The following is a 13,736-nucleotide window of genomic DNA, read 5'->3' as shown; positions in this document are numbered from 1 at the left end:
TTTTTTGGTCCTTTGTGTTAGTGTGTGTGTGTGTGTGTGTAGGAAGAGGGTCAGGTTTATCCCCACAGGCAGGGAGGCCTTGGCCTGCGGCTGAACCTCACACTCTGACAGCTAGTGTTGACCTGAACTATGCCCCCATGGGTCGCCTCCCCTCCGTAGACACACACACACACACACACATACCACATCAGGAAACTGCACGCTCCCTCGTGCACATTTTTATAGAAGTAAGAACCACAAACACCTGAGGAGGAGAAGGCACATACATTGTCTCTTGCAGGAACACACACACACACACACCATACATACACACACCAGAGAGAAAAGGAAAAGCGGAGGAATTTCTTTAGGATTTATTTCACCATGTGGTGAATAGAAAAATAGGATGAAGACAAAACTTTGAAGGGAAATCTAGAGACCATTTTTTTAATTCATTGCTTACATAGTTTTAAAAAAAATCCATAACAAATTCAAAACATTTGCATTAAGAGCTTTGTGCCTTTCTTTTCCCTGCAACCAAGAGAAAACAAAGTAAAGGTATCTTTGGGATCCATCTCAAGGGCTAATTATAATACATATCATAATCTGCTTTATCTACTACATCAAAAGTCCTATAAATATTTTTTCCTCGTATTTATATGCTGAAGTAGCATTCAAGATTGGGGCTTCTTTTTAATATTACACTTTTAAAAAATGGCAGAACAAAAAAAAATATGAACAAAAGTACCACCAAAGTTCAGCAAGTCACATTTTTCAGTAAAGAAAACTGTATTCGTGCAACTACATTTAACAAAAGAAAAAGTACCACGTATGTAACCTTCAGGATATTTTCATCTTAAGCATGATTCTGTACAATTTTGCATGTTTTTAATTTCTACCTCCCACAGTAGTCAACACGGGCGCACGACAACGCAAGCCCCACACACCATAGCCACCGTGGATTCGTCATTGAGGCTTTTCCATATCAGCCTTTGTATGCCAGGTGCGGGTCAGGAAATGACAACCTTACCCAGCGCCCTACCTGTGGTACCTGCGTCACCTCAAGTAGAGTCCATCACATGAGGCACTAGCCTAGCTTTCCCCTAGTGGACCACGTCTTTCTCTAAGACCATTACGCAAAAAGAAACAGCAGAAACATTGTGAAGCATGGTTCCAATTCCACACATCCGGTCATCTTTGGTATTGGGACAGTGGAATGCATAGTTGCAGTGATGAGAGGGAGTCGGTCAGATCTAGTCCTGCTCGGCATATGGTTCAACTCCAGCCTCTAAAAGACAGCTCCACGGAGCCGCTTGGCCTCGGGAGACGGGCGGGGAGAGGAAAGGGGGAGGAGGGAGAGGGGGGAGGCGTCTCTCTTTTTAATTCCTGGGTTCTGCAGAGCTTGTGGTGGGAGCAGTGAGAGAGATAGAGACAGAGAAAGAAAGTGAGAGAGCAGAGCTTCCTCCAGCCCAGGAAGGAAGGAAGAGTTTCCGCTAGCGTCTGACTGTCTGACTTGCAAGAATGTCGTATTTGTGGTGGGGCTTCGCTCCTTTTTTTGGCAGGCTGTCTGTGACCAGCTGTCTGCTTTTTCTCCTCCTTTTTCTCTTTCTCTATTCCTCTGTCACTTCACGTGTCTCCCTCCAACCCAGTTTCTTTGGATTCTGCTCGGCTACAGCCACTGCAGAGAAACTCGGAAGCTGACTGGTTTGCCTGATAGGGTCCATATCGTCCGGTTGTCTTCCTTTATTCCAGTCCAATATTTCCCATAAAGATTCAGTCTCAGCTTAAAGGTCCCAAGGTGGGGGAGAGGGGGTGGTCAAGACAGTCTGGTAAATGAGGCCTTGGAGTCAAAAATCCCTCTGGTTCAGTTAACCCCCACCCTTCCCCCTTGCTTGGCCCTCCAGTTGGAGTTGAGGCAGGTCTGCCCTCCACATCCCAGGTTGTCCTCTCCTACGAAGGGGTTTTGGCCTCGTATCCTCCCACCGCTGCGGACCCGTTGCCGTTCTCCTGCTTCGGGGTGGAGCGTCCCGGGGTGGGGCCGCTGTAAGGGGAGGAGCTGCTGCTGGCGGAGGCGGGTCGGTGTGGATGGGAGAGAGAGAGGGGCAGGGGGGTGTCAGACGGTGTGGTCAGGGGGTCCTGGTCCCGCTCTGGGGGGCGCAGGGTGGCAGAAGGCGGCAACGGGAGAGCCAGCGGGAAGCTGGTCATGTAGAAAATCCTGCCAACGCGCCGCGCCACCTGAGGAGATGAGAGGACACCATGTGACTGTGAGTAAGAGCCAGTCCAGTATTGTATAATGGAACAACGCTGTATACTGTATTTTAGACAGAGAGAGAGGAGAGGGAGGAGGGCTACAGTCTATGGGGCAGGCTATCTTAAGGGAATCAACTATACTACACTAGTATTTTGTCTTGGGCAAGCCTACTGAGAGAAACACACAAACATACATACAAGCGCACCCAAACACGCTCCCACGCACAGAGCGCACAGTTCGTCTACCCCATTTAGCGCACTCATGAGTCCACCTGATAACACACAAACACACACTGGCACACGGGTCTGTGGTGTGTGTACCTGCGAGCGGATCTTGAGTGCAGGCCCCAGCTTTAGTCCCATGGTGTTGAGCAGGTGCTCCTCAGTGAGCAGGGGTAAAGTCTCTCCATCGATGGCCTGCTCCCGGAACACCTGGCAGAGATACAGCCGCTTCAGCCACAGCCCCCGGCATACACACACACATTCTTTCACACACTACCCACAAACATACCTATACACTCACATATTCATTCACACAACCTACAAATAGACTTCTATTCCAAAATGTTATATATCCATTTTGAGAAGGGGAAAAAAAAAAAGTTAATCTAAAGTTTACCATTCAATATCTCTACATTATGGGGAAAATGTTTTATTAACCATGGACTTGAGCAGCCTATTGTCCATTGAAAAGTACTACATTTTAAAATTTGTTTTAATATTTTGCCATTTTTAATTTTGTAAGAGATGGGGTCACACTTTGCTCACATGGTGGATATCTCATTTTGGAACAAAATTCTTCAAATATCGCCATATGCACACACACACATACATTCACACCTACAGGTATATATGTACATTCACACACAACCTGCAAATGTGGACATGACCTCAAACACACATGCAGTCACACACATTCACAATGAACTCTCAAGACACACAGTTCACTTTCCCTCAAGCAACAGAAAATTGATTGGGCGATTGCTTCTGCCTAAAAGCAACGACAGATGCCCTTGAAAATACTATAGTAGTAGTGCTGCATTATGAATTATATCCTTGTCAATATTCTTACATGATTCGTAGTCAGCCTACCCCTGCCCTCCACCTCTCTCTCTCTCTCTTTCTCTTTCTCCTCCCTCGCCCTAGGTGCTCACCTGGGTGTATTCAGCACATCCGGCCAGGCTGCTTATGAAGCCACACACGTCCTCCACGCTCCACTTGCTGATGTCCTCCACAGGGTTTGCTGTGGTCGAGTCCTCCCCATCCATGAAAAGACCTCCCATGGAACCTAAAAGAGCGGCAGTGGTTGAAAATTGTGAGCCAACATAAACATTGTCCTGTAATAAACGCACATAGCAAGTATAAAGACCGGAGAGCCTGCTGTTCTGTTTCACATGTTTTTTTTTTCCAGTGATGCAGAACCTGAAACCTGTGGGTTTACACAGTTTTGGGTTAATTCTTTAAATATTTAGGACAAGCAGGTCAGATTTGGGTCAAATCTTGAAATTAAATTTTGATTAGTCTTGTCAAGAAGCTGAGCAATCATGCTGAGGTTGAGTAAAAAAAGAGTTAATTTAAATAAATGGTGAGACAGGAGGGCTTGGGTCAGTAAATATCTCACTTTTCTCTCTTTAACTGCTGATGGTGACAATCTATGGTATGGAGAATCTATGGTGTGTGTGTCTGTGTGTGTGTGTGCGCGCACATGCAGAAGTGTGTGGGTGGGTTTGTGTGTGTGTGTGAACAAACAACCCCCCCCCTCTCCCCACGTGGCTGTGCTGGTGGTGGTGGTGGTGTGCATGAGGGTCACATCGGGGTCAGAGGCAGGGCCCCTAACAGGGAGAGGTCTCCACACTGGAGACACAGAGAGAGAGTGATGCTAATGGTTTTCACATGTCTGCCCTGGGCCCTCTGTGTGTGTGTGTGTGTGTGTGTGTGTGTGTGTGTGGCTGAGCCCCTCACCCGTGTGAAAGTAGGGGTTGGCGTAGGGGAATCCGAAGGGCAGCGACTGGGCGTGGAGAGCGGGCAGAGGTGGCATGAACCCAGGTGGCAGGTGGTACTTGATGTCTGCCTTGCCCAGCCCCGGGGTAAAGAGGTGGCGGCTGGGTGACTCTGCGCCTGCCGAACTACAGGGGGCACTCAGCCTGCCTGAGCTCTCTCCAGTCTCCTTGGCACTGTCACACGCTCCCTTGCTGCCGATCTCTTTACCCGCGTCTCTCTCCCTGTCCCTGGACACGTTGCTGGCCTTGGCACCCGCGCCTTCATGCCTCTCCTCGCACATCTCCGCCTCGCTGTCCGAGTCCTTCATCTCCTCATCCTGCCCCTCCCTGTCTCCCTCCCTTCCTCTGTCATCCCTCCCTCCTGTGTGATCCCCGGCACGGAGCTGTGTCTGGGGGCCCCTACGGTGGCCCTTCCTGGATTCGGCATCTGGCCCAGCGGTGGAGCTCTGTGCCTGGCTGTCTTTGGGCGTGGAGGAGGCCCCCGGCTGCTGGTGCTGGTGGTTGAGGGTGAGGAGGGGTGTGGCAGCCCCGTGGCGAAGCAACAGCATGGCATTCGAGCGGCGGGCCAGTTCCTCTCGGAGGGGGTGACCCTCTGGGATGTCATGCAGGCTGCGCAGGGCTGGGTGGTCGGGGGGCAAGCCGGGAGGTAGACCCCCCAGGGGGTCGGAGCCCAGCAGACGCTGCTGCTGCTGCCGGTGGTGGAGGTTCTCCAGCTCCTTCTGTCTCAGCAGCTCTGCTGACATCTCAAGTCTGAGGGGGAGAAACACACAGAAAGGTTAGCATACAGGCCAAATGCCAAAGCAGGTTGGTTTGGTCATATTTACTATACTGCTGCTGTGCATTAAAAACACATGAACCTATGCTTGCAAGTTTGCACCCTGTCCGTCTCAAAACAATTTCACTCCTTGAAGCTACTCCTTTTTCTAGGTGATAATAAATGCACATCACAACACTTATATCTAGCTCTCGTTATACTTGCTATTTTACTTAGCTGTCAAATGTCACACTATTCTTACATTACAGCACACACACACCTGGCTAGATTCTGCTTCCTCAGCATCTCCTGTTGCCGTGCAAAGATCTCAGCTTGAGCTGGTTGGAGGAAACCATAACCTATGGCAGAACAAGAGGAAAACATATAAGCAAAAATGTATGTGACATAAAAGCTCCCAAAAGCTACACTGCTGTCGGAAAAAACTTTGTTACATGCCTTCTCTGTGTCCTGTGAATTGTTTTCAGGAATTGGGAAAAAAAAATGATGATCCTATGACACCCATACATTTTGACATTTTACAATACATTGTTCAATACTTCGGTGTAGTCCCAGTCATGGAACATTTGGAACAAAAAATGCAAGGTTTTTCCAGAAAATGGATATAACACCAATTCTGTTAGCATACCATATACATACCTATTGGTAGCTCTGCACTACTATCAGCTTAATAGCCTTAGCATTACTAATGACTCACCCGGGGCCTGGCACAGGGCGGAGGGCATGCCCAGGAAAGGGGGCCGCAGGTGAGGTCCTAAGGCGATGTGAGGGGCGCTTTGTGGGGACAGTAGGGGCGGAGGGTGGGACAGTTCCCTATGGATGCAAATATAAAGAAGACAACATTAAATTCAATTTCACTGAAGACACAGCAGCTAAATTTGGCTTATGGCTCTATGATTAAAATAAAAAAAACATTAAGAGTGGAGGGATGTATAATGTATGATTCCCTGCATTAGAGTAGCATAATAATTTTCTATTTTTGTGGTTCTTAGTATGTATCAACTCTTTCTGTGTCCGTGTGTGTGTCCATGTGTGTGTGTGCGCGTGCATGCCACACCACTGTATGTGGTGTATTTTTATCAGTGGAGCTCCAGAGGCCCCCGTGTCGCCCCAGTGCCTCATCAGTCTTGTCACGCCGCAGCAAGCGCCGCTGGCCATGGTTGTACCCTGGGCTGCAGCCTTCCTTTCCCCTGCCGCCTCTCTCTCTCTCTCTCACACACACACACGCACACGCGCACACACACTATATACACTGAGATACACACACACTCACACACACATGCACACATAATGAGGGCTGAATGCACAATGCCAGTGTGTCATGCTCCGACAGCTGGGGCGGCCCCTGCGTCTCGACCGGGGCCACGGGCTGAAGGACCTTCTAATTAACACTCATCCCTCCTCTCTTCTCTACGTTTTTTCGCCCCTTCTCCCTCCTTCCCTCCCCTCTCTCCCTCTCGCTCTCTCTGGGCTGCATTGAAGCCAGTGAAAAGATGGAGCGTCCTGCAACCTCCGCTTCTGAAAAGGCCTCTCCATTATGGGCTTCTTCTTTTGTCCTCCTTGAGGGGGGAAAAAAAAGCGCCTCTCACCTTTCTCTCTCTCTCTCTCTTTCTCTCGTTTTCTCTACTTACTCCTGTCTCTCTACGTCTCTCTGACCTCTCTGTCTCTCTATTTCTCTCTCACCCCTCTTTCCCTCTCCCTCCTCCTGTTTTATTTCTATCACCTCTCTCTCCCCCTTCTCTTTCTCTGTCGTTTTCTCTCTCTCCCCTCTTCATCCCTCCTTGTCACCCTGTCTTTCTTTTCCCCCTGCCTTTCTCTCACCTCTCACCTTGTATCTCTTTCGCTGTTTCTGTTTCTCCCACTTCTCTTTATTTCACTCTCTTTCTCTATACTTCTCTCTGTTTCTCTCTTTTTCTCTCTCGGTTTCTCTCTCTCCTCAGTCCACCTTTCCATGGGTACAGGGAGACGATGGAAGCAGATAAAAAGCTGTCGGCAGAATAACAGTGAGGCATCTGCACCTTGACCTGGTGAGACTGTGTGGCAGTATCCGAGGCTTGGAGCAGGGAAGTGGGTGACGATGCTCTCTGCCTGCTTGTTGTCTCAAGCCATAGCCATTTACAGCTTCTTTTCTCGGCTTTGCTCTCCATCTCTTCCTTCCCACACCTCTCTTTCCTCTCCCATCTCTCGTTCTCTTTCTCCCCCTGAGCTGCTGCTATCACACCAATCAGAGCTCAGCTGTGTGTGACCGCCGCGCACAAAAGCATACATGGGAAACAAGCTGGGGAAAACAACAAAATCAAAACCAACACTGGGACGCATGCAACCGCAAATATTGTTTTGCAACCGTGTTCAAATTAGCTAGCGCCTGCATGTCTCCCGCCTCACACTAAATGGTGAGGGAAAAGGAGAGAGAGAGAGAGAGAGAGCGAGGAGCTGCAAGGAGAGAAGGCACGCATACAAGAGCGGGGGAGATGAGATGGGGGGTCGGAGCCAGTACTGTGGGGGTGGGGGGTGAAAACCATTCATCGATCGCCTCCGCCGCTGAAATGTTAATGCTAATCGTATAACCGCTCTCTCCGGCGGTGCCTCGCACTCCGGTGGCAGCTCCAATTAATCTTGGGTGAGGGCTGCGGCGCGTGACCCCGGAGCCGCGAGCCGGGGCCCGCTAGCCGCTGCTTATGTAATTACACCGCCCAGTGTGTAATCACCTGGCCTAATCCCTCGGGGCTAGCAATTAGCCTGCGACGCGCAGTTCCACTAGGCTACGCTAAGGCTCCCGCATGCCAAACTCCCATCCAACCCCCCCCCCCACCCCAACCCCAACTCCCCCCACCCCAACCCCAACTCCCCCCAACTCCGCCTTCTGATCTTCCCTCCCTCCCCTCCCCATCCCTCCGCCGCCTACCCTTGCCTAGCGTTAGCCCGCAGATGAATAACGGTCAATTAAAGCTGCATGACTGGGGCTGCCAGGCGTCTGCGCCACCATAATTAGGCCTAATCACGGGGAGAGAGAGAGAGGGAGAGAGAGAGAGAGCGCGTGTGTGTGTGTCTGGCACTCCCCTCCACTCCCTTCCTCCATCTCTCTCTCTCTCCCTCCCTCCTTTTATAGGAGGCAATTTTGGGGGAGGAGTGGCAGACAGTCGTTTTGCTCTGGGGCTGTGTGTGTGTGTGTGTGTGTGTGTGTGTCTCCGTGCGTGTGTCTGTTTCTGCATGTGCGTGTGTCTGTCTGTGTGTTGGTCTTTTTGCCCTATCTGTACATTTTGCTAGCAAACCACTAACTTACTAACATGCTATAAAAGGACCACAAGAATGCTCACCTAGCTTTTGCAATGTAGGACTGAAAAATAGGCAAATTTACAAACAATTTTCAAGCATTTTTCAGGTAGGCCCATAATCATGCAACTCTATATCACTGGATACTGAGGATTTTTTTTTTCATTCTTTTGCTTTTCCTCTCTCTCTCTCTCTCTTCCTCTCTCTCTCTCTCTTCCTCTCTCTCTCTCTCTCTCTCTGCCTGCAGTGAGGCCAGGGGCTCCTGGGGAATTCACTGGTGTGTGACGACCTGTCAGAGTGGCGACAGCGGCCCCGTCCCACAGCAGCCCAGGGAATGTGTGTGTGTGTGCGCCTGTGTGTGTGCGCCTGTGTCTCTGTGTGTGTGCGCCTGTGCGTGTGTGTGTGTGTGTGTGTGTGACAGGGCTGCCCTTAATGACGGGAGCGTGGGGGGATTAGGAGCGCCGCGCGGCCGCCTTCGGCTCCTTCTCCGCAGGAACACATTTACACAGGAAGCTCATTAAAATGGATGAGGCTCCCTCCGCTCTCTCTCTCCCTCCCTCGCTCGCTCTCTCCGTCTCTCTCGCTCGCTCCCCCTATCTCACACTCTCTCTATCTCCCCGCTCCCTATTTTGGTTCATCTCTCTTCCTTTCTATCTCCGTCTTTCTCTCTCACTCTATCTTAGTCGCTTCCTCCTCTCGCCATCTCCTCTCTTCCTCTCTCTTGCGTCTTTTTCTCTGTCCTCTCTCTCTCTCTCTCTCCATCCCCATTCTCAAGCCCTGTTTTCTACTTCTTCCCTTTTCCACTGTCTCTCTCTCTGCCTCTCTTTCCTTTTCTCTCCACTTTTCTCTATCCCTCCCCTATTTGCCTTGCAGATGCTTGGTGAGCCTAGTGCCATTTAAGGCCAGACAAATGGAGCGCCAGGCTCTAAGCCCATCGAGCGGCCCTAATGATTTGTTTTTAACAATGGGCCCTAATGGGCCCCAGATAATCAATGATGAGGGGTCGATGGAAAGGTGAGCCACAGAGAGAGTTAGAGAGAGAGAGGGAGAGAGAGTCCGTCTCTAACTCACTTCGTCAGCCTGCTTTTCCCTCTCTCTCTCTCTTTCTTCCTTTAACTCACCAATTATCTCTATTTTTAATTTTATCTCCACTTTGCACTAATTCCACTCTCTTTTTTCGTAATTTTCTACTTGTGGGTGATGTATGTTTTATGGGATGGGGGGGGGGGGGGGGGGGGGGCAGGGCCGCCCACACAGCCTGGCCTTTTTACAGTGTCGATGAAAAAATGCAACCACATACCAAGTATATAGTGCAACGATAAGTGCAGCGATGTACACACATTTGCATGCACTTGTAGTCATTCTCTCTCTCCCTCTCTCTCTCTCTCTTTCTCTCTCTCATTCAGGCAACGGCACAAGTGACAGGAAGGGCACTCCAACATCTTTTCCTCGTTAACCCCTCTTTTTTTTAGTCACCAAAAAAAACAAAACAATTGAGAGTGAAAGGGTTAAAGAGGAGATGAGCGGGAGGTAGCGGGGGATGGAGTGAGGTAGAGAGGGATGGATGGACGGAAGGAGGGAGGGTAAGGCCTAGTTAACTCTCCCCGGTCCTGTGTGGCTAATTACTCTGTGTGCTGTCGGAGAACAGCCGCGGCTCACTGACCACATTCACACTGCACCACTGGCCTCACAAACACACACACACACACGCAAATTAGCACACATATTCACACAAACAAACCTAAATTCAATCCGCATAGATGAGCACGCATGCAGACCGCCAGCGTGAAAAATGGAACAAACACACACGACAATCCCCCCCCCGCCTTCACACACACACACACACACACACACACACACACACACAAACACATACTATATATACCCCCGCAGCCTCCCAGAGCTGCACCACGCAGCGCCCGGCCGCTCTGCTTCCTGCCTATATCCCCACCCCCACCCCTAACCGCTCCTCTCTCTCTCTGTCTCTCTCTCGCACACACACACACACACACATACACACCCTCCCCCCCCTGCCGCCGCCCCGCCGGCCCATTATCGATCCCCCGCCTCTCCCCGCGCCACATAAATAATCGACAAGCAATTACCCGCCCACTCCCGCTGCCCCCGGCTTTGTTTGGGAGGCGCAGGGGCCAGCGCCAGGGGGAGAGGAGGGGGGGGGGGGAGAGGAAGCCGAGGAGGAGAGGAGGGAGGAGGAGGTGGGGAGGCAGGCGTGCAGCTCCATAGTGGTAGCCAAGAGGTTATTGGATCCTTAGTTTAGCCGTATATGTGGAGATGCGCATACATTCATGCACACACACACACACACACACATATACGCACAGTGTGCAAGAGTAAAGAAAGAAAGATGAGATCAGATCAAGCTGAGCAAGGTAGGAATAGATGGATGGATGGATGGATGGATGGAAAGGGGGAGTGGATGCAGTGGTGTAGTGATGCAAACTGGCAGAGCTGATTAACTTGATTTTCTTTCATTCCTTATACCTTTTTCCCCCCAACAATTTTTTCTTGTATTGCCTCATTTCAGTGCACAATTCAGCCATTTTTTATTGCACCTTCCACATATACACGTGCATGTAGGCACACACACACACACACACACACACACACACATACACACACATACACACACACACAAACAGCAACTGGGGCCTCTCATGCAGTATGTATGTGTGGAGGATGTGGGCGTTGGGCTTTATTAATGATGAATATTGCTGGTATTGCAAGCAGGGCAGGGATGTGGTTACGATGGCTCGCTAGGACTGGGCTGACAGAGAGATTCGGGTTGCGAGTGTGTGTTTGTGTGTGTGTGTGTGTGTGTGTCTGTGTGTGTGTGTGTGTGTTTGTCTGCCTCTCCTACCTGTCGGTGTAGTGTGCATCTCGGTGCTGCGGCAGACCCTGCTTGCGTCTCTGGCTGGATGAAGAGGAGCTGCCTGCCGAGGGCAGATGAGCCTCCAAGGCCCCTGGGTTCCTCACCGCTGCAGCCAGCGCCTCCTGGCGAGCACGCAACACATCTAGATAGAGGAGGAGGAGGAGGGGTGGTACAAGATTGAGGGGGAGTAAAACGGAGAGCAAGAGGGAAAGTGGAGGGAGAAAGACGGGAAAATGGAGTCGGTATGACGAAGGTGATGAAGGATTAGGAGTTGAAGGCAAAGAGGAAAGAAAAAAGGGAGGAAGAGAGCAGAGGGGAAGCAGGAACAAGAAGGGAAGAAAGAGAAGGAAAAAAAAAATTAGCATCCAATTGCTCACTTCAATATACTCAACATAAGATTTTTTTAAACATTCAGAACAGAAGTAGCTTTGTATGGGACATTTTTAGACTGAAAATCCTACCAGCTATACATTTCTCCAGCTTATAGTTTATGGCTGATCTTAAATGTGCTGTACATTGGCTATAAATGCAAATGTTTCAGGTTTTAGAGCGATACAGTAGAGGTGCAGCAAGCTGTGTGTTGTGCTATAGCGGTGGATATGAGTGCTAAAGTATGCCGATACCTCGTAAACACCCCAATAAGTCATTTCTAAACTCTTCTCAGCTCATTTCACATTACGGCGGAAAATGATCGACATGCATTTTCTAATCCCCATGTTGAGCCCGTATACACTTACACACACAAACGCACACAAGCACATACACATGCACAGGGAACAAAGATAAACTAAATACAGAGACTTTGGCACAGGCATATGAAATTAGCACACACCAGGCAAATCCATCTTTCACGCTTTTGAGCTGACCAATTTCAAGCAAATGTGAGGAAATGAAGGGATGGGATGGAAAAAAAAAAAGAGAAGGCTAGAAAAACACAGTGGAAAATGACGATGTGTGTGATAATGTTTTCAAAACAAATAAAGGCCTGTGTTTTTGTGCCGTGTATAGCGAGCGCGAGGCAACTTCACACATGGGGTGCCGAGCATTTTTTACCCCCGCCCCCCCTCGCCTTCTCCCTCTATCTCTGTCTGCCCTCTCCCTCCGCCTCCTGCCCTCAACCGCATGCCTCACTCCATCTCTTTCTTCCTTCATCCCTCTATCCTCTCTCTCTCTCTCTCTCTTCCAGCATCCCTCCCCTGTTCTCTCTCGCCCTCGGAGGAGAAGAGGCCTCATCATTATCAGCCGGGCCAGGCCACACCAGGAGACATGGCTTCTAATGAGAGAAAAATCCATCCTGCTCTCTCTCTCTCTTCCCTCTCCCTCTCTCTCTCTCCCTCATTCTCTCTCTCTCTTTCTCGCTATCTATCTCTCTCTCTTCTCTTCCCCACATCCCCTGTCTCCCTCCTCCTCAGCTCCCCCCACTTTTTTAATTAGACAGATCCCTCGGGAGCTAGGGGCCATTTCCGCCGCCGGTGCGGGTGTGTTGTGTGTGCGTCTGTGTGTGATTTAGGTGCTTGCGTGTGGGTGCTCGGATGTGTGTGTGTGTGTGTGTGTGTGTGTGTGTGTGTCGGGGCAGTTGAGCGGGCGCCTGGGTGGGGGGGTGGAGCGACAGATATTAATGCGGCCTAGCTCCCGTGTATCGATCTGTTTGCTGCGCCAGGCCGCAGGGGACTCGGCTGGCGGCAGACGAGGGTGGGTGTGTGTGCATGCGCGTGTGTGTATGTGCGAGAGGGGCGGCGGTGTGTGTGTGTATGTGCGAGAGGGGCGGCGGTGTGTGTGTGTGTGTGTGTGTGTGTGTGTGTGTGTGTGTGTGTGTGTGTGTGTGTGTGTGTGTGTGGAGGTGGTGGTGGTGGTGGGGAGGGTTGAGAGATAAGGGAGGGATCAGAGGGAACTGGAGCCTGAGAGCACACACACACATCCACACACACAAACACACACAGTCTGTCATGCACTTGCATATACAGTGGAGTGTTGGCAGGGTGGGACTTGACCTCTATAAGTTGACCGTGGTCACAACTATGGTCACCAACCCACCTCACAAATTATTCTCAATGACTGGCGGAGCTAAACCCAGACAAAACAAGCGGTTGTGTGGAGAGTCTGAGCTTATTTCGATAATTTCTCTCTGTCGTTCCCTCCATTTTCTCCTCTCATTCTGTTTTTTCTACCCTATGTTTGTAAAATTGTGATAATTGAAAGCTATGCTTCACTCCCACCATTCGCTCCATATTTTACTCTCTCTCTCTCTCCCTCTCTCTAATTCTCTTTCATGTGGATAGAGAGGAGCAGGGTCACCTGGGGCTCTACCCTTCAGAGTGTGTGTGTGTGTTTGTGTTGTGTGTGTGTGTGTGTGTGCGCATGCTGTAGACAGACAGTAGGTACACAAATCCAGAATTTCCTAAAAACTCTTTGTGAGAGGTTGTTGAAAGACAAGGAGAGAGCCCCTTTAACCGCAAATTAGCATCCTAATTGAGGACACACACACATGCGTGCACACACGCACACACACAAGAGATCTCTCCCTTCGCTTTGCGTGAGTTATTTTGGGAGGTCCCAGTTTGCCACTCAGACC

At 50.2% G+C, this 13,736-nt stretch overlaps 1 protein-coding gene across 1 annotated transcript in view; it reads right to left on the bottom strand.

Moving 5' to 3' along the window:
- Positions 1–394: 394 nt before the first annotated feature.
- Positions 395–13,736, bottom strand: part of samd11 (sterile alpha motif domain containing 11) — a 52,471-nt gene continuing 39,129 nt past the window's right edge. The window contains exons 7-13 of the mRNA XM_071513842.1: positions 11,153–11,306; positions 5,699–5,814; positions 5,264–5,342; positions 4,192–4,979; positions 3,384–3,517; positions 2,551–2,661; positions 395–2,214 (exon numbers count right to left, since the gene is read on the bottom strand). Coding sequence (XP_071369943.1) covers positions 1,930–2,214; positions 2,551–2,661; positions 3,384–3,517; positions 4,192–4,979; positions 5,264–5,342; positions 5,699–5,814; positions 11,153–11,306 — 1,667 coding nt within the window. The 3' untranslated portion in view covers positions 395–1,929. The remainder of the gene's footprint in view (positions 2,215–2,550; positions 2,662–3,383; positions 3,518–4,191; positions 4,980–5,263; positions 5,343–5,698; positions 5,815–11,152; positions 11,307–13,736) is intronic.

Source organism: Centroberyx affinis, unplaced genomic scaffold, assembly GCF_046629955.1.
Source record: "Centroberyx affinis isolate AG114_WGS23_722 - 3 ecotype Tasmania unplaced genomic scaffold, CSIRO-AGI_Caff_v1 ptg007568l_1, whole genome shotgun sequence".
Classification (NCBI taxonomy): domain Eukaryota; kingdom Metazoa; phylum Chordata; class Actinopteri; order Beryciformes; family Berycidae; genus Centroberyx; species Centroberyx affinis.
The sequence above is the reverse complement of the archived record's forward strand: the minus strand, read 5'-3'. Positions and strand labels throughout refer to the sequence as shown.